The 26,028-nt window shown below is 36.5% G+C and overlaps 8 protein-coding genes across 8 annotated transcripts; 6 read left to right on the top strand and 2 right to left on the bottom strand.

Moving 5' to 3' along the window:
• Positions 1–1,044: 1,044 nt before the first annotated feature.
• Positions 1,045–1,734, top strand: EAE98_006282 (uncharacterized protein; the record flags this gene model as incomplete). Its single annotated transcript, XM_038953905.1, has 1 exon — positions 1,045–1,734. One exon carries the CDS (start codon positions 1,045–1,047, stop codon positions 1,732–1,734), a length of 690 nt encoding a protein of 229 aa, XP_038809695.1.
• Positions 1,735–3,030: 1,296 nt separating this feature from the next.
• EAE98_006283 (uncharacterized protein) lies at positions 3,031–3,812 on the top strand (the record flags this gene model as incomplete). Its single annotated transcript, XM_038953906.1, has 2 exons — positions 3,031–3,146; positions 3,209–3,812. The coding sequence occupies 2 exons, from the start codon at positions 3,031–3,033 to the stop codon at positions 3,810–3,812; spliced, it is 720 nt and encodes a 239-aa protein (XP_038809696.1).
• Positions 3,813–5,414: 1,602 nt separating this feature from the next.
• EAE98_006284 (uncharacterized protein) lies at positions 5,415–6,374 on the top strand (the record flags this gene model as incomplete). The annotated part of the gene is made up of 1 exon (XM_038953907.1): positions 5,415–6,374. The coding sequence occupies one exon, from the start codon at positions 5,415–5,417 to the stop codon at positions 6,372–6,374; it is 960 nt and encodes a 319-aa protein (XP_038809697.1).
• A 496-nt stretch (positions 6,375–6,870) lies between these two features.
• On the bottom strand, positions 6,871–8,279 carry EAE98_006285 (uncharacterized protein; the record flags this gene model as incomplete). The annotated part of the gene is made up of 4 exons (XM_038953908.1): positions 6,871–6,982; positions 7,034–7,409; positions 7,473–7,898; positions 7,955–8,279. 4 exons carry the CDS (start codon positions 8,277–8,279, stop codon positions 6,871–6,873), a joined length of 1,239 nt encoding a protein of 412 aa, XP_038809698.1.
• Positions 8,280–8,651: 372 nt separating this feature from the next.
• On the bottom strand, positions 8,652–9,494 carry EAE98_006286 (uncharacterized protein; the record flags this gene model as incomplete). Its single annotated transcript, XM_038953909.1, has 2 exons — positions 8,652–9,425; positions 9,480–9,494. The coding sequence occupies 2 exons, from the start codon at positions 9,492–9,494 to the stop codon at positions 8,652–8,654; spliced, it is 789 nt and encodes a 262-aa protein (XP_038809699.1).
• A 1,582-nt stretch (positions 9,495–11,076) lies between these two features.
• EAE98_006287 (uncharacterized protein) lies at positions 11,077–12,264 on the top strand (the record flags this gene model as incomplete). The annotated part of the gene is made up of 4 exons (XM_038953910.1): positions 11,077–11,550; positions 11,638–11,955; positions 12,010–12,108; positions 12,169–12,264. The coding sequence occupies 4 exons, from the start codon at positions 11,077–11,079 to the stop codon at positions 12,262–12,264; spliced, it is 987 nt and encodes a 328-aa protein (XP_038809700.1).
• Positions 12,265–13,182: 918 nt separating this feature from the next.
• EAE98_006288 (uncharacterized protein) lies at positions 13,183–14,274 on the top strand (the record flags this gene model as incomplete). Its single annotated transcript, XM_038953911.1, has 1 exon — positions 13,183–14,274. The coding sequence occupies one exon, from the start codon at positions 13,183–13,185 to the stop codon at positions 14,272–14,274; it is 1,092 nt and encodes a 363-aa protein (XP_038809701.1).
• Positions 14,275–14,822: 548 nt separating this feature from the next.
• EAE98_006289 (uncharacterized protein) lies at positions 14,823–15,736 on the top strand (the record flags this gene model as incomplete). The annotated part of the gene is made up of 2 exons (XM_038953912.1): positions 14,823–15,614; positions 15,671–15,736. The coding sequence occupies 2 exons, from the start codon at positions 14,823–14,825 to the stop codon at positions 15,734–15,736; spliced, it is 858 nt and encodes a 285-aa protein (XP_038809702.1).
• Positions 15,737–26,028: the final 10,292 nt, after the last annotated feature.

Consider the following 26,028-nt stretch of genomic DNA (forward strand, 5'->3'; position numbering starts at 1 on the left):
TTCGTGATGCCCAGAGTGCATAATTGCCAAAATCATACCGTTGAGAGAAAACTGTGATTGCGTGCCTTAGGATATCTTTTTCTATCCAACCAAGCTTCCAGTTGGCGCTAAGGCAGTCATTTCCCGAAATGGTCAGTTGTGGAGAAGCTTAAATGCTTACATAAGACGATACAGTAATACCGCAAGATGATTCCACTACCAACTGCAACACAACCTTTACTACATTGATCTGTATCGATTGCGGAATTATCTACGCTCATCACCGTCGCTGACTTATATTTTGGTCGTTAATGATCGTATCCTTGGACATCCCTCTTCATATTGCTAGAGTATATGCTTATTTTGGGCGTATGATCGATCCAACGTCGCCATTCTACAATCCTTGACAAGCACTTGCCACAATATATAGTATCAGAATTGATCCAACTACTTCGTGTTTCTGGACAGGAGAGAGACTGTTCTAGGGTATCATCAATTGCAATATCGGCGATAAATACCGTTCATCAGATCACGACATGGATTACGACAGATCTTACAATGGTAACACAACACCGTAGGATCATACAGCACATACCCCATCCACCCCTTACCTTTGCATCAAAAGCAGTCAGAATCCCTTCAACTCCGTGACTCCGTGGCTACTTTGCGTTTTATGCTTTATTCGTCAAGGACAAGGATATATGAATCTCACCATCACATCGTGGCAACTAGGTCCTGTCGAGCACTACTAAGATTCCTGTACGTCTATCGCTGTAATGATACCCCAATCCTAGAGCTACGGAGCGCTTGCAGTTCTTGGCTCTAAGTGACCATAGAGTGAATCCTTACATAAATAAGGTCTAGTGCATCCACGGCCGTCCCGAAGTGGGGCCTAGTTTTGATCAAAATATACGATATGTATATGGTAATATACCTCCTCACAAGCAAAACCTCCACATAAGCGTACGGCACAGTATACCTATTTCTACCACTTTCAGATCGAGTTCCTCCAGTTCTCTATCCTCGCAAACACATACATTCTTCGAATCAACAAGAAACACAATCATGTCTTCCCCAGGACCTCTTTTCATTGTCGGTACCGGCCCCATGATCGGATCTCACATCCCCCGCCTTTTCGTGACCCACACTTTCACACACATTGCACTCTTTGCACGTTCTGAATCCACCCTCTCTGCATCCCGCGACTTCATTGCCGCCGCAGCTCCATCAGCTAAAATTCACACCTACACAGCTGATGTGACCGATACCCCCGGTCTGACATCCGCTCTTCAGACCGCCGTTAAAGAAGTCGGGTCCCCAGAAGTAGTAGTCTACAATGCGGCCCGTGTCAGCTACGGAAATTTCGGCGAGTACAGCGAAGCCGACATTATCGAAGATTTCAAGATTCCGAACTTGGGATTATACACAACCGCAAAAGTGTTGCTTCCAGGTTTACAAGCATTGGCAAAGGAGAAGCCGGAGTCTCATCCTTCGCTTTTTGTGACCAGTTCGCCTATTATTTACCAACCTTTTGCACCTGTATTTTCACTCAGTATGGCAAAGGCTGCACAAGCAAACTTAGTTAAGTTATTGATTGAGCAGACGAAGGATGAGGTGCACGTTGCTCTTGTAACTATTGGAGGTCCAGTCAGCGAGCAAGAGCCTGTCAATAACCCAAAACATATCGCTACTAAGTTTTGGGAGTTATGGGAGCAGAAGAAGGGAAGCAGGGATGTTGAGTTGTTGGTCCAGTAAGGAACAGAACGGCGATTCTGCGTATATGGATCACTGCAAGGCTTTGAAAATAGATTGCACTGAGCTAGATATAATCAGCTTTACGACACCAATTCATGATAATGTTAGCATTTGAGCCATCTTTTCAATCACGGTCTACGTGTTTTCCACAATTGTGATTACAACTAGACTTGAGGTTTGGTGAAAGTCCACTAAGTCTACAGCTTCACAGACTTCCATTAATTGCAATAATTCCTTCACCAATTCCCATAAAGTTCGTCTCTTTCCTTTTATAAAATCTCTCTATCAAAGCTGTGAAAGATACTCGACATTCCTCTTGACTCCTCAATGTCTTCTGAGTGAAGCCCGCACAACTTGGAGTCCCTTTTCCAAAGAACAAGCGTGTGTTACCAGAGTTAGCATGCTCCAACGGCGAAAGTTCTGAGGTACTAGGTCTTTTGGTACCAAATACTCATTACAAAATCTTATTATCACCTACCACGCGTGATTACGTTAAATTCTCATCCTAGCCTCGCTATTCAAAGAGAGTCGTTCATTATCGCCAATATTTCATGCACTTTTCCTTCACCTACTATCTTATGAAATGCTTCCCATTCTTACAGCGGTCACTTTTATACCCAGTATCTCAGAGGTAGCAGAAATACATGGAAATATCCTCCCTTTCACTTTTTTCTCACTCATGTTTTACCGTCCTCTATCCCCGCTATTCGTCTTCCGCAATCTCTTACCATGACACGGTCTAGTTTTTTTTGGGTATCTTGACTCAACGAAGCAAGTCGATTTACCACTTCAGTTTCTTCACTAGTATCTTCGTTCCAAAATTGGTCGAATAGAAGAAAAATAGGAATGTACCGGGTTTTCGAGTACCTACTTTTGAGGCTTATTCTCTACGCGACTTACAATCGCCATTCTCTTAACGTCGTTGAGATTAGACGGTAGAGCTTATGCAGGAACCTATAAGGTTAAACGATGTCCATAAATCTTCACCCAAGCACCAGAACCACTTCAAATAGAGTATTTGATTCGTATTGGCTGCTTTGTAGTGATATGGGGGTCAGCGCCCTCAGCCTGACAATATTACCATGGAGGGCGAGCAAGGGCGATTATGCAGTACCAACACAACATTTTTCGCAGCGCAATGAAGAATTGTATAGTTCGCACTCTTCCCCCATCCAATTTTGAGCTTTCTTTCGCACTCATCACTACTTTTTGCCCATTCATTGGACAACTTCGACAGCCTTACCTTTTTTTTAACAGTAACACTCGGTTAACCAGCGCCCTTAGCGCATCGCCCTCATGCAAGCTGCACGCCACGAGACAATCTCTTGGGAAGAGATGGCTTTAGAGCCAATTGATCAAAATCAGCAAACTACTCCCCCAGATATTGGCCTGTTACCTTACCCTGACATGGGGTTTGGGAACGGGGCTGATTGGGTGAGTTTTTTTTTTCTTTCTAACTTGCACAGCCCACCAGGCCCAGTCTTTGCTCCGACCCCCCTCATGGTGCTATCGAATCATTTGGGGGCTTCTACCTCGCACCAGTCTCCAGTGGGTCTTTCGAAGTCGCGAGATCGGAGACATCAGTCGGCTTTCCGAATAGTGCGGTTACAATGTACCTTAATGCCGACTTTCACAGCTTTTCGGTTCCATACTTTCCAATCGAAGCGTCTGTTGAGAATGGAAACTTTCTGGGCATGAACATGAATGCTATCGAACTAGATTTCTTCAACGGATTCCCAAGCGTTGATTATGCCAATGTCATCGCCCCCAATCAACCGGCCCCTATGCTTGGCCCGGCCATATACCCACCACCCTTCATTAACCCAGGCAGTGCTTCCTACTTGCCTGCCCAAGCACCTGTTCAACAGCCCGTTCTTCCATCCGGACAACAAGCTCCTCAACGTACCACCTGTACGCGTTGCCCACGTACCTTCTCTCGTCGATCGGATCTTCCACGCCACATGGCATCTGTTCACGGAGTAGGACGTCGCGCTCATCAGTGTCCCAGACCCGGTTGTGGAAAGACCTACAGTAGAAGCGACAAGGTCTTGAAGCATAGAAGAAATGCAGGACATTAGTTGGCGAAGGATGCTGGATCGTTTGGCTTGACATGGATTTTTCGATTTGTGATGGATGGATAGGATGCGCAGAGAAGATATTATTTAGTTTATTCGGTGTCGCGCTTTTTTATGAAAACCACTTCTTTGCGTATGATGTCCCAAGTGTGAAGGCTCGGCTTGTGATGCTTATTTGAGTGCCTTGTCCAAGTAATGATCCCGTGATCGTCTGACATCCACTAAGCTGCGTTATGGTATGCAAATTAAAGGGTTAATATGAAGCCTAAAATTTGTATAAGTTCCATAAATCGATAGTTCATCATCCTGGTTGCTAAATACTATCACTATGTTTCAACGTTGGAAAGTTATTTTTGTATCATTTGATAGTTTGATCATTCTAGCCATCTCTACCAAAACTTCAAACTAAGGATCATTGTAGAAGTAATCTGCAATCCCATCTTCACTTAAAGAATATAATAGGAAGATGTGTGAAACGTGGCTACATGAGTTTACTCCACACAAATCGTGTAGTTCTATCCAACATGAGCTGTGAAAAACTGATTGGCGTGACAAACATCTCTCTTAAACCCGTAGTCGACGAGCTTGTAGTTTAGTATAAAGAGGCTGAAAGTACCCATTTACTAGGTTATTGGGTCTAGAAATCTAGCTTTATACTCGTTAACTACGAAATCAGCCTTCGTTTTCTGCAAATATGAACTTAATTAGACTGTAATAAATTAACATATTTATACTTTTTGTTGATTAATTTTTCCTACTCCATGAACATTCATGTCACCCGACCCGTGCGATTTCCTCAAATGCTTGAGAACCTTGGAAATACTGTTAAATTTAAGAGTGGGCGATCCATCCAGACTGGAAAGAGGTTATTGTTACATGTGCGAGGTTCTTGCCTTATGCACCCGAACCTTCATGGCACTTTCCATAGGAGCACCTTGTAACGTCGAAATTTTCTACTCATTTATCTTGTCGGTTTCTTAAGTTGCAGGAGCTACAACATCAAACATAATCAGTTTTGCACATCCTCATCGTAAACTCAAGTTTTGGAACAAGAAATTCTTATACATACAAACGATATTTGTTTCTTAGTTCTATCATCCGAACCTTTGAAGTAGCATGGTAGAGAACTTCCACGGCAGACGATATTTCCAAGCTATTCGTTATCCCAACCTCGCTTCTCTGGAAATGAACAGTTAGAGAATCGTTTTTCACTGAAGACGAAATCTTGACCTCTGAGCTACATATAATTTGCAACTTCGAAACCACAAGAATCGCTCAAGACAAGAGGGTTTCACTCAGTTTCGACCTCATTAATCGGTATCCACATCCTAGAAATTGAGGTCTGGCACCTAATTTTACCTTTTTGCCTCACTATGGATTCGAAAAACCCGCAAAGTACCAATTCAATTGAATCTCCAATTACATGTGTGTAGCATTAAGTTTCTAACAGGTCTATCTCCGCTTTTCCTCTCCGAGTCATCCATTGATACTCTACCTGACAAATTTTTTCCATATCACAGTTCGGCACACCAGTTGTTCCCACCACTCGAGAATAATATTCCTACTTTCCCTAAATTCAAGCTTTTGCCTCCTGAGATACAGACGATGGTCTTCAGGGAGGCTGTTCCTGATCGCAATTCAAAAGTGGCTGATTTCTACTTCGAATTCCATCATCACTCTGACAAGTGTTTGCTTTCAATTAACGATGAGATATCACCTGCGAGCCATTTACTGCCGCTTTTAAATGCCTGCAAACTATCACGAAAAGTGATTCATGGCCAGTTGAAGCACATCAGATTATCGACACCAGATCCGCGCGGTGAGATACGAAGATATAATGAGTATGGTGAGAGAATAGATATTCGTTATTTCTGGGCGAATGATAGACATCTCGTCCAAACGTACATCGATCCTGCGAGAGACACCCTGATGCTCAATATGTCAGATCTTGTATTGCTGAATCATTACGGAAGAAGCATAGATTTCTCCAACGTTGAGCGCCTTGCAATTACCTCATTTCCGACTGAATCTGATTGGCTTATCGAGAGTCTAGGGAGAAGATTTCACAAATTAGTGGACGGTCTTTTGCCAAGGTGTCTCGATATCAAAGTTCTTCAGATAGTATCGGATTTTCCAGTCAACGATTTTGCAAAGTGCTACCGCTCAGGCCAAAGGAGGGGGTATCATTTGATCGATTTTGACACAGAAATGTGGTATGACAACTATTGGGACAATTCTGGCTGCTTGATTGGAAGATCTCACATGCATCGCATTCACGATGTGCTTAGCAATGCTAAGACAAAGGAAATTGACTATCTAAGTCATCTAAAGGATTTACACATGGAACATAAAGGGAATTTTAAACGCTGGAAGGATATGAAGCTTACTACTGCGTTACTTTGCGAGCTTGATGCCGATTCTAATTGGGAAACTTTGGGGAAGAAGGCGCCCGAGCCTAGGCTTTACTGTTTCTCTTTCGACGCGTGGACTCTAGCCCATGAAGATGGATCGCCGTTGAATAAATATAAGGGACTCGCACAGATTTTTGAAGGGGTTCCGTGGTAGACTGTGCTTGGTTAGTATCTGTTACGTCTAGTACAGGATATCTCTTGAGAAAAGAGCCGAGTTTTGTGAACTAAGAAAGCGAGGGGATGCCGAAGACACCAAGGGCTTTTAGCTCAATTGTCACAGAGAATATGGCTTTATTGAAAAGGTTTTAAGTTTAGTATCGATATGTCACTTTTTTTAACAGAGAAAATCTTGCACACAAAGGATACGATGGGGTAGGAATGTGAGTTCCCTTCTGTGATCAAAATTTAGAGAAACAGGATGACTAGGGCCCATTCACAAGTTAGAATCTGGGTCTATGAGGCCATGATATCACTGAAAGGTAGATGTCAATGAAAACAATGTTTTAAGCCCCTTTATCTTGACATTACATCCACGTGATCAACCCCCGATGTGCTTGAGCTTATGAGCGGCCCAGACGTTGAACCTATTCAGAATTCCAATATCTCTCTGCATTGACTGTCCCTTCAAAGATATTCTATTGATATGTTGATTATTCATATCCATTCCTACCCTTCACTATACTGAACGCTCCTCCTCCCTTTCCAAACATAGCTCTTAAATCTCGCACCAACAGATCCGGTTTCTCATGAGAATAGAAATGTCTAACAAACTCATTAGCAGGAGCTCGGTCATATTCGGAACATGAAACTCACCCTCCACTATCATTCTCAACTTCATACACCACATTTCCAAGTGTCCTACCCCATCGCTTTGGAACGTTCTCCAAATCCTTTGGATTGTATGCCAGGCCTAATTTCACATCTGCTGTCCATTGCTGTAGTTTCTCAACCGTACATTCCTCATCTTTTGACGTGTGCACAGTTTCATAGTAGATTCTTTGCGCAGCTCCTGGCCCTGCGGTGCTAAAGTAGTATATACTCACCCAGGTTAGAATTTCGTCATCTGTCCATGGATACTCATCAGACCAATCATGCAGTTTCTCGTATATCCAGCCCAAAAGCGCGACTGGGGAATCGTCTAGTCCATATGCTAGGGTCTGAGGCTTGGTGGATTGGAGTACATTGTAGCCTGTTAATGTCAGTTCTGGACTGATGAGTATAGATGACACTGTCAAGCAACAAGGAGCTATACCTCTACTCTCAGCCTGAAACCATTTTCGTCTCTCAACAGTTCGCTTTTCCAGCTCGCTGTAGGGCATAAACATATCTCCAATCTTTTCAATTGGATTACGAAATAGCGTAGGAGGCTGCGCATATACCATATTGAGATGACTGGCTTTGCAGTGTTTCGGGTACAATTTTCCTATCGCTCTGGTGATCCAAAAACCCCAGTCTCCCGCTTGAGTGACATATTCATCGTACCCAAGTTTTAACATGAGCTTATTGAGAGTTTCTGCATACTGAGCCATTGCGAACCCTCTATTTTTTACGCCGGAGCTAAATCCGAAATTTGGCAGAGATGGGGCAACGATGTGGAAACTGGGGTGTGGGGAAGATGTGGAGGCGGGGCTTTGCAAGTGGGGGAGAATTTTGAGGACTTCGAGATAGGAACCGGGCCCTGATAATTGCTTGTAAGTGTGAATTTTGAGAGGAGGAGTTTGGAAGTCATCTCACATCCATGGACAAATAATAATGGAATGGCATTTTCGACAGGACTTTCCTGATGAAGGAAATGCATGTCAAGTTCTCCAAAACCCTTTACATCAATTTTGGTTGTAAATTGCGGGTACTCGTTAAGTGAGCTTTCCACACCTCTCCAATCCCAGGTCTTCCACTTCTCAGTCAATCTTTGGATTTCGGATAATGGGGGTCCTTGATCCCATCGTGAGGTTGACTCGGAAGGTAGTTCGTCAGGGAAAGTAGCTAATGAAAGTTTTGTTTGAAGGGTGTTAATCTTGTCCTGAGAGACTGAGATATGGAATGGATGAATGTCAGTCATTTTCCTATTCGAACAGATTGACTTTTATTTTGAGAATTGTAACGCAACATCCAAGATCTTAACGGAGAAGGTTACTTGTTGTTATACCTTCTCCGCCACATTTAAGCACCGCCACATCTATCTGTCTCACGCCTTTTGTGACGTCAAAATGTGATTTCATTGACAGATTGATGCCCTGCTAGATTATTGAGAGTATATTACTTTAGACTTCGTGGAGACATGTAAATGATTGAAACAGCTGATACTTACGTTTATAGATTTTGACATTACCAACTTAATCGCTGCTGCTAACTCATAGAATTATTCCTGCTAATCGCTGAAATTGTATAAGCCTGAATATACAAAGTTATGATCACAGTCCTACTACCTGTCTTATCGTATTGACGCCTTTTGCTTTGCCGCCTGTTTCTTTTCTGCTTCTGCCTTCGCTGCCGCTTCTTTCGCTGCCTCTTTTATGTCAAAATCTTCTAGTTTCGTCTCGGTTTGCCCCCCAAAATCATCGAACCTCTGAAACTCTTCCCAAGTGGTCTCAAATCGGACTTGATATGCAGCTCGAACTACCTTTCTTATTTCCCACATGAAATCATCTTGGTTATACAAGACGGTCTGCACGAACAGTAGTGCCAGTATTTGTTTTGAATCCCGAACATTGGAGTCGGGAAAGTCGCCTAATATCATCAAATACACAAATTTGAAGGCAGCAGTGCCAGCTCTTGCCCTGTGGAGCATTCTGTCATCTTGGGAAGTCTTTGGGTCCGTATACAATAAAATTGAATTCCATAGTCCCAGTAGAGACTCGGGGCTTGAAGACAAATTCTTGGCTGATATAACATCAAGCGCTTGGCAGAGTTTGTAATAATATGAAAGCTCAGGAGGAAGCATATTGAAGCAGAAATAATATCCATTTATGACTCCTTGGGCAGCTATGAATAAGTAGGGAACGGATTGATCTGGTTCGTATTCGCTCTCATAGCCAGGCTGAGTATAACTTGCATTATCTCTCGGCACCAAATTGATATACGCCCCCAACCAAGGTACCTTGGATAATTCGACCACAAAGCGGTGACTCCCAAATGATATAGTATATTTCCCCGGAGGACCTGACGCATCGATAGGAGCGACTGTTGCTTTCGGTGAAGGTGTAATCTATACCTCTTTGTATCAAACTCGGTGTAAATAGTGACTTGTGGAGCTCCTCACCTTATTTGTAGACATACTGATTTAGGAATTGCTATATAATATATCGGTATGTATTGTTTATTTGATAAGTGTGTGGAAGACCTTTTGACACCAGAGCACATGCCTTTATTTGAGATTAACTGAGGTCTTGTGGTGGCTCCTTCCCAGTACCAGGTATGCATTGAAAGAGGGAATCGGGAATGTGTGACTGAGCTCTGCATCAGCAAAAGGTATTCTGTTGTACCCAAGTTGTTTGTTAAAATCAATGTCGCCAGCCATTTTGCTCATTCAAAGCTAGAGTACACATCGAACTTTAATGTAAGAAAGGTTCTTGATCATGATCTTATAACCTACTCCAGAAACCAAAAAAAAACGGTAGATGTTATCTGTCCATGAGGTTTTCATCAATTGATTCACCACATTTCCTTTGCGCAATGCGATTCATCTTGAAAGATATTTGCATACAGATGGATGAAAGAAGCTTGTATTGGTGTCATAATTGAAATCCTCGTAAAAGTCATTGAGAATTACGAATCCCAAACAGCTGATTTTGATAGGAACAAGAGTGAACAATAGATGACTGGGTCTTGCTTGCAAATATAGAGTTGATTCATTCCTTATTCTCGCCGAGGGAGAAAGAATTGCCAGGCTTACTCAAGCGGAATTCAATGGAACCAAGCATTGCTAGATACTGCTAAGATGTATACAGACCATGCAATTTTCCCTCTCAATTGAACGACGTTGCGTTGAGTCATCGTTGTAGAGAGCTCTTACAAACTAGGAAGGTAGGTAAGTGATTGCCTCAAGAGTGCATATCAAATTAAAACTCACCTCTCTGTGATTCGGTGGATTTTGACATGTCTCCAGATCTCGCAAACCACTGCAGGACGCTATGAGCTCACTCCAATCAAAGCGCGCCTGCTACATACTCTCGAGATACTATGACAATTATTAGGATTGATGATCAAAATTGGACAGTCCAGTGAGGTAATTCTTTTACATCTCAGATTTTGGATCAGTCAATCAGATAACAGCGATAGCGACGTTGATGCATCTTAAATAGGTTAGTTCCTGGGCACGGGGCCACTAAGAGTTACCCCTCACTTAGCGCATGATTGTCGGACTACTTATTCTTTGTGTGATTCCGAACATAATTTTTCCTTTCCTCACCATCTTCCAGAAAGCTCGTCCTTTACATATCAGAAACAAACAAACGTTCGTGTCAGTCATCCTGCGCTCAGTTGGAGGGAAATACTGACATCGTCCACTCATCCTAGCAAACGACAACTCGTACCAAGTACAACTCACTTCCAACAGTTGGAAGCCATGTAATCCTTAGCATGGACATTATCCGCTCTGCGGATCAAGGTATCGCATCAATTGTATAAGTCACTCTCGCATGAACCGGTGTTCGATCCTGCAAGTCGTCAGCCTGCCTCTCATTTACCACCTTACACAGTAAGATGATATGAGAGTGCCGTTGATGAGGGGTCGTTCTGAGATTATACGGTTATATGAACTTGATCTGGATAATACCAGCGAAAGGATCATGCTCTTCCATTCCGTCCTCATGGACGTCACTAATCTCTCGCAGGTAATAACTTGAAAAATATCGAAAATGGCACCACCATCAGCATTGTTCGCCGAGGAAACATCTCCCATCGATGGAGTTCAATTGAAATCAGCCTTCGACGTTAAAGTCGAATCTTCGCAGGCAGCCACTCAAGGCAAGACACTTGCTGACCTTGCCGAGAAATGGGACCAAGGATTTACATTTGCTCCTATTCGTGAATCTCAAGTCTCGCGTGCCATGACCCGCCGCTACTTCAATGATCTCGATACATATGCAGAGTCTGATATCGTCATCGTTGGTGCTGGTTCATGTGGTCTCAGTACTGCCTACATGCTAGGCAAGGCTCGTCCTGATCTCAAGATTGCCGTCATTGAGGCTTCTGTTTCTCCAGGTGGAGGAGCATGGTTGGGTGGACAACTCTTCAGTGCTATGGTCATGCGAAAGCCTGCTGATGCCTTCTTGACTGACCTTGGTGTTCCGTTTGAAGATGAGGGAGACTTTGTTGTGGTCAAGCATGCTGTATGTTTCCAAAACTTTCTTTATCCATGCCCTTCTAGATTTTCTTAGTTTAACATGTCCCATGGTACTAACGATAGCTGTCAACAGGCTTTATTCACTTCAACTCTCTTATCCAAGGTTCTTGCGTTCCCCAATATCAAACTGTTCAATGCGACCGCCGTTGAGGATCTCATTACACGTCAAACTACCGACGGCAACATCAGAGTCGCAGGAGTGGTGACAAATTGGACACTTGTCACAATGCATCATGATGACCAGAGTTGCATGGATCCAAACACAATCAATGCTCCTGTTGTCATCTCTACCACTGGGCATGATGGTCCATTTGGCGCGTTCTGTGTCAAGCGTTTGGTTTCAATGAATCAGATCAAGGAACTCGGTGGTATGAGAGGACTTGATATGAATGTAAGGTTTCGAGGCTTCCTCATTAATGGATATACACTAACTTCAATGTTTCAGGTCGCTGAAGACGCTATTGTCAAAAGGACTAGGGAAATTGTTCCAGGTTTGATTGTCGGAGGCATGGAATTGTCAGAGGTCGATGGTGCAAACCGCATGGTAAGAACTTGACCTTCTACCAAACCAATATCACAAATTCTGACCAGCTTGTTACTACAGGGTCCCACGTTTGGTGCCATGGCACTTTCTGGCGTGAAAGCCGCTGAGGAAGCTTTGAGAATCTTCGATGAACGCAAGGCACAAAATGCCTACTAGGCGTAAGCATTGTGCATGTCAAGGAGCAGCACGTGTCTCGGTCAATATACGAGGACTATCAGGGTTCATGAAATGAATATCATGAAATGAATACAATAGCAATAAGAACATGATATTTGCTTTGAAATCTTCGAATTATTTGTCAAAAGTGTGCTTGCAACATGATTTTTTAAGTTTAGGTTTTGTGGTCTCAAAGTTGTCTATCGGATATTTAGTGTCCCGAATAACCTCCGAAACCAACGTCAGATTATAGATGAGGCCATTTTTCTTCCTCGTTGTCTACGCAGTAAAACTCTTTATCGTCTTCTAGGGTTCTCAATATTTAAATGTAATCTTGACTATAAATTGGGCTTAGAGATCTCTGTTACTACAATATCCACTTGACCAAAATTCTGCAATAAGCTTTCGGTCCCGAAAAATATGCTTGTTTTAGGTTTAGTCCACCAATTCCCCTAGCCACATACTAGGATCTTAATCCATTTCTCCCCTTCCTCATCCAATTGTAGGACTGTTTGGAATTTCACACGGATGTTGACATCCTTATTCAGGATTAAAAGGGCAAATACCGATGCGACAACCCCGCAATCGAGTAATTGAAGGTGTCGTTGCGACGGTAGTTTCTTGGCGCTGCCGGGCGGAATCAAGACATGCTTTCGCCAACGGTGAAGAACTCTGATTTAGGTAGCTGAGGACGGATATCCTTGATATTTGAAAGATACGTGCGTGTTCTACACACGGACGATGCTGGACGGTTCGGGTGAAGATTCAATGACTGGGATGAAGATCTACAGGTACAAATGAGCTGATATTCTCCTCGCGTCAGTTCCTTATTTATTTCTTTGACATTGCTTTGAACTAGATTCATCTTCATCTTCTCTCAAATCCTGATTTGCCTTTCAGTAAATTACGAAAATCATCATGTATTTCTCACCTCGAAATCTTCTAGTTCCCACCTCTCTCCTCTCCTCTGCCTTTTCAGCCACCACCCGCCATGCTCCCCGCTCAGATCTCTCTTCCCGCGTGATCCACCAGTTTCCTAATCCTACCTGGCTCGAAAATATTGTGATAACTTCCAGTGATAAAATACTCGTCACTGATATCACAAATCCCTATCTCTACTACATCGACCCTACTATTTCATCACCCGCACCAGATTCAAATGAAACTGCCACACTCATTCATTCTTTCACACCTGAATTATCTCTCCTAGGCATCACCGAAGTCGCACCCTCCCATTTCTACCTCATCACAAGAAACTTCACACTCTCCTCAGTAGCCAGCACTCTTACAGGTGTCAATACTATCTACTCTGTTGATCTCACATCCTATGTCCCCTCCACCAATAGCGGTGCCTCTGTCTCAAAAGTGGCAGTTATATCCGGCGCCGGATCTCTCAATGGACTCACCACCCTTTCCGAATCACAAAATTTGATCATCGCAGCTGATCCCATCCTCGGAGTTGTCTGGTCCATCAACGTTCTCACTTCCGAATACTCTGTTCTTCTCGACCTCGCAGAGTTGAAGCCACCCGTTTCCACTTCTTTGGCATTCGGTGTCAATGGTCTTAAAGTTTTGACTCCTACCACTGGTGATACTGATCAAGTGTACATCTATTACACAAACACGGGACTTACAACCTTTGGGCGAATTCCGTTCTCTCTTAGTACTTTGAACGTCACAGGACCAGTGGAGATCCTTACCGATGCTTATGGGGCTGATGATTTCGCGTTGGACTCCGAGCAGGGAGTTGCTTATTTGGCTTATGGAACTGGAGCCAGTGTGTTGAAGATTGGTCTTGAGGGTGGTGATGTGAGTGTGGTTATTGGTGGAGTGAATGATACGTTGGCTGGAAATGCGAATGAGACGGTTCTGTCTGGTCCAACAAGTGTTCAATTGGGCAGAGCTGGTGATGGATTGGGATGGGCGTATGTTAGTCAGAGTGGAAAGAATGAGGGTGTTTATACCGAGGGTGGAAAGGTTCTCGCGATTGACATTACTGACTCTTCTTAGATGTTAGGATTGGTTGTTGGTAAGACTTCGAGATGGATTTTAATTGTGTGATAATGAGAACGAGAATGAGAAATAGAAACGAATAATGTACTTTAGCTCATCGACCTGCACTTCCTTTCAAGTGTGTTTAGAGGGGAAAAACCTGCAAGTGTATGTGGTATTTTGAAAAAAGAAAGAATAATTACTTTCTGTGAGTGTTATCATTGCAAGTAAGCTCACGAAAAATGGTCAAGGCTATGGCAGTGAATGGAGACTAGTAATAGTCTCTCGATGAGATGAAGGTAACCTTCTTTCATCTTTTATATTATTCGAATATATGAGCGTTTTTCTAGTGAATTTCAGGCCTCGGTACCCCGCACAATTGAAATTTGACACAGAAGTTGCTTTAGAAAGGCAAGGCCTATTTTCCAGTTCTTTCAGTTGCCATACTTCTTTTATTCAACCTCCCATATTCAACAACAATTTTCCACGCTCACGCTTTACCAACATAACTTCTTCAATTAAATTCTCCGGTGTTATCTTTTCGGCAGACAAACACTTACTCCACGATGTCCTCCGCCGCAGATGCATCGTTTTTCCCTCAGTTTCGTCGGTTTCCCAAAGAAATACGTCTTTCCATCTGGGAACACGCAATTCCTGAGCCGCGCATCGTTCACGTCGTTCAAGATGCAGCTACACGAGCAATGAAATCATACACTTCGATCCCTACAATCCTCCACATCAATCATGAATCGTTCTCTGTCGCTTCAAAACAATATCACCGTGCATTTCGTTGCTGCAAGCCTGGACAGGACAAACCAGATAAGGATGTATCTTATGTGTGGTTCGATTTTGAACGAGACTTTCTACTGATTGATTACACCATGGCTGGTGAGCTTTGGCCCTCGTCAGAGGATTGGTCTGCTACTAGTACGAATCCTCTTCGTTACACTTCCGTAAGATGGTTCCCGGATGACGAGGTGAAGCGCATCAGAAACCTGGCTTGGTATACGAATCCATCCTGGGTTGCTGAGGATGAACATATCTGGAGACTTTTTACTGGATTGAGACAATGGTTCCTGGTTCAAGAACTCATGGGTTGTGGAAATGTTTTAGAGCCACGCAGCGTCCACAACTCAAAACCTTCCATTCGTAAGATTGAACAGTATCATCTTGCACCTTCATATGACTTATCGTTCTGGGATGTAAGTGGCGAGGAAGATGTCAATTTTGAGCTATGTATGAGGTTATTCGACATAGCCAAGAAGGCGCCTCAACCTATGTTAGAACCTCGAGAACTTCTTCGTTATCCGACTACTACCTCGAGGCGCATAAGACAGGCATTGGAATTTTCCATAAACGTATGATCCCCACCTATACAAAGTCAGAAGTTCCTTGACTGACACGTAACAAACAGCGTTCGCATCTCAATAATACACCTCTACCCGAGATTACACAAAAAGTCATGCTCAGCCCCAGCTAATAAATAAGTTCATGGAGGAAAAACTACGCTATGAGGCACACATCTTGGAGAACACCCAGAATCACGAGGAGCACAAGGCTGAAAATTGTAATTGCCACACGACAGGTAAATACTGGCGCAGCGAAATGAAAACTATGGCACGCCATCTCGATACACCTCGGCCGCTGACGCGAGGTAATACAAGAAGTCGAGTTATCAAGTCAAGAGGTCGAAATTAAGCAAACATCTCGTTTTTCCATTGCCATGAACTACCGCATGGTCGCAGACAATCTAATCGCAACTGCCAAAAAGAATTTGTCCCAATGTTGCTGGTCAGAGTTTCCGGGAAGTTATGCTATGGAAGATATCTCCATGTTGGCTATCTCTGCAGGCAGAGCGGGAGGGCAAGCATGTTTGGAGTTTTTGACCGGATGATCAACAGGTTTAGGATATTGGTATGGAAGACTTTTTGAGACATTAAGTGATATAATTCAAGATTTTACTACAAATTTGATCGTTGGCCTCATATTGTGAGATTCGACTGCAGAGCATACTCCTTTTTGTTGGACCCGCAAAGCAGTCAGCATTGATGGTAGCGACAAATCATTACTTTATGTACAATAGCATTAAATTACTTGAAATCTTCATAATCAGCTTTATCGATATCTCCTGGGTTTATAACAGTCTGCTATGTAGTTCCACAATAACTTCAGCGTGCAAAATACTGAATCTGCCTCTCATGTTTTTCGCCAACAATATAACTAACCTAAGCGGAATAAAATGCGAGATCCCATTCTAATTAATCCCCGAATTTTACTCGCCATCACTGATAAAATGTGACGCCTCAATAATGCTCTGTGTATTCCTCATTATCTACTAGGTACGTCTCTCACCACGTGAGTCTCGATCTTAGCCTCTGGACAGATTCAGTTAAAAAGCTTAGCTCCGACGACTTCGATGTCTACCAAATTTCATAGCTTGTGAATAGAATATGGAGAGAGAATGCTTTCAATGATTTTGGGGACTATATTGGGTGATGTACAGTAGACCAGAGACAAAGAGGCGTCATATTCATGATCATGGAAGCAAAACCTCATTCGGTGGTCAAGAGACACTAAATTCTGTTACCATTACTGTGCTATGACTGATATCAGAGCAAGCATATCAAGCCTTCGGGACTGAGCATCTAACTTGCGGCTATTCAATGTCAGCTTGGAAGCCCTTATCAGTTTGGAAGTCTCGAAACCCGACAAACTTCACGTTTATAAGAAGGGATGGAATGATGTCTATCACATCTTCGACATCCTCAGGAATTAAATTTTGCTACTCCTTAAGCATACAGAAACTCGGATCTTGGAGCATTTTTAATCAAGACTTTCGCGCTAGGGTTTGTAATAGTGGGTCATTCGCTAAAATAATATGAGAGTGAAGGTATGCCAGACCCACTTATTACTATGAACATTCTATTACGTGGTAGAAAAGAAGTGAATAGCTTCAGATGATACTACCTAACTTTCCAACAAAACGGTTGGTGTTCTTGAGCTGTTTTTTTTAAAACATGTTTTCGGCCAAATCAGTTCTCCCTCGATGCACAGAGCTTAGACGATGACTTTGCAGAATTTTATTGATGAGAATCCACAATTTGGTCAAATTAATGGGAATTCGATTATAACACTGAATGGGGAAGAGACTGGCTTGTTTTACTTTCAGAAGATTATAGGAATCTTCATCTGATAGTAGGTAACTATGATCAGAAATATGAGAATATGATAGGACGGTAGGAGACAAACATTGTATTTGGTAGCAATAACGCATGTTACACATCCCAAAGAACGGGAATGCTTTTCCAAAGCATCCCACACGGCTCTTCACACGATTGTTTTGACAAACGGTTTTCCTTGCTAAGTATTTGCGTGGTTGAAATGCACAGATTCAATCCCTTTGAAGTCAAGTTAATAACTGATCAAAATCCTGGTAACATTTTGGTATGTTTCACATTGGAGTGAGTGAGTGAAAACTGTGAATATTCTAAAGCTTGCAGGAAAATCAAAGTGGCGAGTCGAGAGGTCTTCTGTCGGAGCTTCTCGTATTCTGTAATGGTTAATAATAGATCAGATTATATAGTCAGATGGCCTATGGAACATATTTTAGTATCAGACAAGACCTTTGACTGTGAAAGTATTCCGCTGTCTCCTTCCAGTGTATGAAAGAGGATATTGAAAAGAGAAGAAGGAAAACGAGATGAAGAAAGGAAAAGAGGAATGGTACAAAACATCGTATGTAACACATATCCACAGGTCATATGTGGTGAGTAGAAACACAACTTGGATATTCGACGGTACCATCAACTATGGTACCTCAACATAATCTGCCAGCGGACGCTCCCAAGATAATATTCGTAAACGTAACTGACTGCAACCTTCTGGAGTGCATTCTGTCACGTGTTATGTTTGTCGCAAACTTAAGTTATTGTGGCTCACCATTATCAATTCACTTTTCGGCAAACACATTTGCTGGATAAAATATTAAATCGGCCCGCGTAGAGTATCGAACACTCACAGGCTGCTGGCTCAATGGTAGAGCACCCGCTTCGCATTTTCAACAAATGTGTTAGCAACGGCTGGTGTGGTGGGTAATACTTGAACATCTTGGGAACCGAAATCACCCCCTGGGGAGCCTGAAACACACCAAGTTACTAGAGGATGCGTTACCCGGTTGAAGAGGCAGTCTTCATCGATCATTATCACCATATGTTGATGCGATGTATCTCCGGGGTTCTTCTGTACCAGAAGATCACTGGACGGTTGATGAAAGTTAGGTGTTGTGGGTCTCCCGCCTATCTTTCAAACGATGCCGCCGTCGGACATAGATAATAGACACCTTGGGAACAATGAGTCGTACCACGCTTTAAGCAGATTCACCTTCGGTAAAAAGAGCCTATGGGTCTAAATTATCTTTCCTGATAGACTATCATGGTCGATTCAGGCTCTGAGCCCTCACCCCTTAAGTGTGGCACTGGGTGTTCGCTGGTTCGATTCCAGCGGAGCGAAGTATCGGATAACTAGCTCACAGACAGCGTTATCCCCTCAGATGAAATAGTGACCTTTTTGTTCCCGACAAAGATTTTGCATTACTTATTTCTCTTAACATAAGTGAAGGATGGAAGTTCTCTTTTGCCATCATTATCACTACCTACCTAGTATGTACTAGAAGTGATGACTTTCCAAGATAGGCATAAAAATGGGATCGTAATACTTTTGAACTCAATCAGGTGAAATATAACATGATATTGCGACCTAGGTACATGTGAGTCATTTAACATTTATTTTAGTCCACGATCGAAGAGACTTGATGTTTTGTTAGATCATGCCTTAGGTAGTGTTTGATAGTATCGTCTTTTTCGTTTTATTATCTTTGAATTCTGTCATTTCTTAACCTTATTATGTCGCTGGGGGAAAGAGATATCTATACTAGTATTTTGTAAATGATTTATGCTCAATATCATCTCACAGTATCGTAACCTGCGAGTTATAATGTATTACTGCATATTCGATGATGAGTTGCGCACATAGATCTATGCTGATATCTTTCCTTCTTCAATTTTACACGATCTTGTTTGAATATGACAAACATCCGCTCGTGGAATATCACTCTGTCGTTACTGGACTTCGTTCGCCCATCAAACACTTCGAAATTCGATTCGGGCCCTTCGATTATCTATCCCAACTTTCTGGAAGTACCTGGATCTAATCCTTTAATAAATAAAGCGGTTCATTGGGAGAAATCGGATCAAGCTGCACGTTGTTAATCTGCTTTGGATATTCGAGTTTGGTGGGAATAAGGGTTCATAGTATCAATCTCTTTGTTTGCAATAGAAACACGTGTTAAATCATTCACTACTGTGATCGTCACATGGGATCCTTCAAAAGTCCGAAGCTTGAGCAAATCCTGCGATTATTTCAGAGCGCATAATCTACAGATTGCAGGATCAGATTGACTGAAACTTCGCCACTTTGTGCCCATTAATACAACCTGCAGATATTATGGGCATTGATGACTATTCATTTTATTGCAAAAAACAGTCTGAATATAAATAAGAGCCTGCGCCCGACGGTGGACGGGAGATTCACCTGAATATCTGCGAATCTGGATGCTCCATAGATTACCTAGGTAGAGCTTATTCTTCTTGGAAAATGAATTCTGTAAATTGCCAGCCTATGCCGATACAAGAGTGACAGGAGGTTGCGGAATCTCAATTGTAAAATGAAGGGAGAAATTACAGCAAAAGAAGCTCGTAGCTGTATATTTCATTTATTATCATGAGAATCGCAGATGTCATTTTTGGCCTCAGTGCTATATCAGGTATTGTTTTCTTTTGACAGTTTTCTATATTTTCCAAATATGAGGTTTCCTAGTCGGTTTTCTTCAACATCCTGTTCTGGTTATACAAAGCTCAGACGGAGGTTCTCGTAGCATCGAAGAATAATATGAAGGTTTGGTGCGGAGTTATTGTTGGTTTAAGAGAGATACGGAAGACGTAGTTCCTACTATGTGTAGACCCCTAAATATCTATTTATATTCAATTTAAAGAGCTAGCTAAATGAGGGAAATAGTAGGCTTTATATAGATATTATTAAAAGAACTAGTCTTTTTTACTTTTGTTTAATATTTTTAATACAATTATTATTATATTAAAATAAATCCTTTAAAATAAATTCCCTTAAATAAATTCCTTTGTTTATATACTCGGAATTTTCTTTTATAGTTTCAAATATAATAATTGAAAAGAAATTTATGAAATTATAAATATTCTTTATTTATTAATTAAAGTCCTTAATCTTTTATTAATAGAACCAATCCCTTTCTTCCCTTAATTCTGTTTTATCTATTTTATTATCTTAATATCAATCTTATTTGTATTAATTAGATTAGTAAGAACTTAATATAGTTTTCCTTTTGTTATTACATTGGCTGAATTAATCGGATTATCAATTCAGATCACTTTAACAATCTCTTTCTACTTATAGAATTGATATAATGTTATAATATTAATTATTAATCTCTTTTTACTAATTATTTCTAGTTTTATAAATAGATTATATAATATCTTAAAATTAATATACAAAACTAATAAGTCGGTTACCCTACTTTCGGGCCACCCCTGTTTTGGGCCACCCTTTTACACCAAAAATCACTTTTTAGGCCTATTGATATCTTTATCAATATTCAATATAATTCGATGAAAATTTGTATGTATATAATTTAGATTGATTTAAGCCTATTCTGAAATTTTTAGATTTTTAGGATTTTTCTGTATTAAGATCTAAAGCTTCGAAATATCGATTTTCAAATTTATATGGGAATTATATATAAATTTAGAATTTTTATAAAACCTTTAATAACTTTTTAATAACAATTATTAAAAGAAAATCAAATATATTTTGAGATATTTAAGCTTAAATCTATATAGAAATTAAAAAAAAATTCGAAAAAATTAACAGATATAAAGATATAGTATATGATGGGTTTAGAGTAGTATAAATAATCCCTGTCATTTTGAGGGTACCCCTATAAATATTTATTTATAAGGAATTTTCCGTTTTTTCTGAATTTCTTATATTAAATATACTATAAATTTATAATAAAATTTTATAATTTACTTTTAGCAATTTTTGTTAGAAAGTTATTAAAGATTTTATAAAAAATTTAAATTTGTATATGATTCTTATATAAATTTGAAAATCGATATTTTGAAACTCTAGTTCTTAATATAGAAAAATCCTAAAAATCTGAAAATTTCAGAATAGACTTAAATCAATTTAAATTATATATATACAAATTTTCATTGAATTCTATCCATAAATAAAAAAGTTATAAATTCCATTTTTGGTGTATTTTTGATATAAAAAGTAGCCTAAAAGGGGGGTGGCCTAAAAGTGGGGTACCTGACTTAGAATCTCTTTATTGAAAATAGTATTAATTATTAAAGTAATTACTATATTAATATCAAATCTCTAAATTAATTTATATAATTTGAATACTAAAACACTATATATAATTTTCTTATATTTAATAAATAATTAATAAATAATATTAGTATTATTATATTTATTTATTATTATAATTATATAATCTATTTGAAATAAATAGTTCTTATTATTTATAAAAGAGGTATTAATAAAGATAATAATTTTAAACAAATTTAGATTAAATAGTATATATTTAAATCCTTTAATAAAATTTTCTTTTTACTATTTAATATATTTGTTTAATATTATAATATTATTTTTATTGAGTTGAATTATTTATATTATTATAAACAGATCGAAAAATACTTCGGGTTAATATACAGTTATAATATATATTCTATAGGTTTATTATATAATATATTATTTATATGTAAAAGTATATTTCTGAATCTTGTTATGTATATTATATATATTTATAAACTCTGTAGATATAAGCTATAAATTATTATATTACTTTTTTTGATTAAAATGAATATTATTATTCTTAAATATAAGAATAATATTATTAAACTTTAATAAATAATTATAAGTAAGTTTTTTAAAATTCTTAGCTATAAAATTAACCTATTTGAATTATTTATTTTTAATTTATATAAATATATTATCCCTAATAATGAGTATATTATCTATTTGAAATTCTACAATATCAAATTCAATCTTCTTATTATTAATATACAAAAGATAAGAGTTATATATGAATTGCTATATTTTAAACTTTTTGTAGTAATAGGTATAGTATATCTGAAATTAATAATTTCCTATTTCAGAAATATTATATAATGGTTTAATAATTAGTAAAATTATATTGGTTGGTAGATCCATTTCTTTTAGAATATAAATATAAAAAGTGTAATATAAGTTTGAAATAGATTAAATATATATCTAAATGATATCTTGAATATATATTCCTATATTATCTTTTAAATACTTATAGTTAATAAAATTAAAATATATTAATATAATTGTTAGATTGTTGAGGATTGTATTAATATAGATATCTTATTAATATTATTATATACTTAAATAATTAATCTTAATTTATAGAATTTAATATTTATTCTTTTGTTTTTGATTTTATTAATAAATAATAATTTAAAAATATATATATTAAAAGGAATATCCGAAAATAATATAATTTCAAATATATTTTTAATTATTAATCTATCAATATTTTTCTTTCTAAATTTTTATATATAATAAGATTCTTGAAATTAATAATAAAATATTCGAAATAGTAATTCTATATATAAACTCGAATCTAGAATATAATTATTTGTGGGAAAGATATTGGTATAAATATCTAATTGTTTTTAGATAAATCCAAAAAAGATTTTTTTGGATTTATTACATATATAATCATTATTCTTAAAAAAAATAATATAACTTTATCGGATTTTGATAAAGTGATTTCAAAATCAATATTATAATTAACTTTTTTATTTCTTAATATATTTAGTTTTAATTAGTTATAATATAGTTTTATTAATATAAATCTAAATCCTTATAGATTTATAAAAATAAATCAAAAGTATATATTTTTTTTTATATTAATAAATAAAAAAGATTCTTTTTATTTAGTATAATTATTCTATTATTCTTTTTTAAATTAAAATCTTATTATTTAATAATAAATCATGAAGTATAGTTATAGAGGATTTATTATATATATTTAAAACCTTTTATACTTAGATAAATTATATAATCTGCGAATCTCTATTATAGTTTTAGAAATTGTAATAGTATATTATTGAATAATAGATATTAAAGGTTAATATTAATTATATAAAGAAATGTATTAAAAATAAGTAAAATAAATATTAAATTATTAGATTTAATAATATTATTAATTATTTTATAGTTATTTAGAATATAGTTATCTTGTAAATATTGAGTTTATAAATTTCTTTATAAATAATTTTATAAAATCTATAATAATAGTATATAAAATCTCTCAATAATACTAATTGAATGATATGTTTTTATAAGAACTATTTTTATTTAAATAGATATTAATATAATATATTATTAAAACTCTTTTTCAATAAAATTAGTACTAGTATATAAGTAATATATTCTAATGGATTAATATGTATATTGATTTAGTACTTATAAAGCTTATTCTATATACACTTTACAAATATATTATTTAATTATCAAATAACTTGAAAATATATAGCTTTATTAAAAATATATAGAATTGGATTATTATTAATATAAAGTATATTAATAAGTATAATATAATTAAATTCAAAATTCTTATTAAACAAAAAGAATTTAAATCTACTAAATAATTTATTATAGATTTGATAATAATAATAAAATTTAATAAACTATTTAATTATTTTAAAATCCTTATTATATTTAAAGTATTTAAATATCTTATAGAACTTATATATAAATGAATAGTTGAATTAATAGTAAATTTATTGTAACTTAATTTCAATGAAATAGTAATTATTATTATTAATAGAATAACTAATCAATCTCTTAATATTAATATTTTATAACAAAAATATATAATCAAATTATTAATATATAGAATAGATATTTTTAGATATAATAATAATATTATTAAGATTATTATATTTCAATCTAAGTTTATTTATATTAATTAAAAAGAATAAGAATAAAAGGTTAGCTTTTGTTATATTCTATTTTATCTTTTTAAATTAAAATTCAATATAAAACAAATTAATAGAAATTATTATTTTAATATTATATTGAATTATCATCTGTTAGTAGTAGTTGTATTATATTTAATATTCTCGATCTTTTTTTATACTAAATATTGATTATATTTAATAGATAATCTTTTATTATATTTATATTAATTATAATATCAAAAAATATATCAATACTATATTATTTGTTATTATAGTGAATATCTTAATTATCAATTTATAAGTATTTATAATATTATTAAGATTAATTATTATTAAAAAACTATTATAAATATCTATGAAGGTAAAGAATATTCTAAAAATCCTTTTAGAATTATTTATATTAATAAAATATTAATTAATGAAATTATTATTATTATTATTATTTTTTTTTTAATAATTTTTTTATTTAATATTAATAATGAATTGCTTATATTATTTTATAAAACTCTTATTATTGAGATTGTTATATTTAGTATAATAATTTATCTTAAATTAGTCTTTTTCCTTTTATATATATTTATAGTATTTATAATCCTTTTTCTTATAATTAGGGAAATAACAATTGTTTTTATTCTTATTAATTGATGTAAAAAAAGGTTATTATTTAGTATACTTATTATAAGATTTTCGAAAAAAGAAATCTAAAGATTTATTATTATAAAAATATTAATCTATAAGGAATATTTCAAATAATATATTTTATTAATTTATAAAAAATATCTCAAATAATATATTCTATTTCGAAAATACTTTTTAATAAAGATTAATAGTTTATTTAATTGAATTAATAAGTTTTATAATAATTAAATAAGAATTATATATTATAGAATAATATTTCAAAATATTATTACATATAAATAAGATTCTAATATAATATAATTAAAAATTATATATATTTCTAAAAATAGTATATTAAATAAATATAAATCCATAATTATTATATTAAATATTTTCTGAGATTTTTTAATTAGATTCTTTTCGATATAGTTTTTAAAAATAACTTTATTCTATTTAAGAAATATATTTCATTAATATTCAGATTTTTCGAAATTATTAATTATTATTTTATATATATTCTTATATATTTCAAAAAGAATGCTGAAATTAATTTAATAAAAATCTCTAGCTATATCTAAAAACATAATTAAAAAGATTATTAAAATTATTTTAATTAATATAAATATTTTATAATAATATTTTATAAATATAGAAATCTTTTATTAAAAGAATTATTAATATTCTTATATCTATTATTATTTTTATAAATTTTAAAAAAATCAATAAAATAATAATTCTAATTATATTAATTATTTTTCTAATAATTAAAATAATTATAATAACCTTTATTTCCATTACCTCTACTACTACCTCTATTATTATTTTTACCACCACCTCTACTATCTTTATCACTTCAGCCACCATCCCAATTGTTAGGGTTGATTTACTTTACTACTAATCTACAAAAGTGTAGAGTGTTCTGAATGTATTCGGAATAATGGATTTACTATATATATTCTGTCAGGTGGTTGCTTTCTGACATTTATTCCCGTCTTATACAAATCTATTTGGTATATGCTAATTAGGAAAGAATGAGTTAGCTCCCTATAAATATAGATCTATA

Source organism: Botrytis deweyae, assembly GCF_014898535.1.
Source record: "Botrytis deweyae strain B1 chromosome Unknown BDEW_013, whole genome shotgun sequence".
In the NCBI taxonomy this organism is placed as follows: domain Eukaryota; kingdom Fungi; phylum Ascomycota; class Leotiomycetes; order Helotiales; family Sclerotiniaceae; genus Botrytis; species Botrytis deweyae.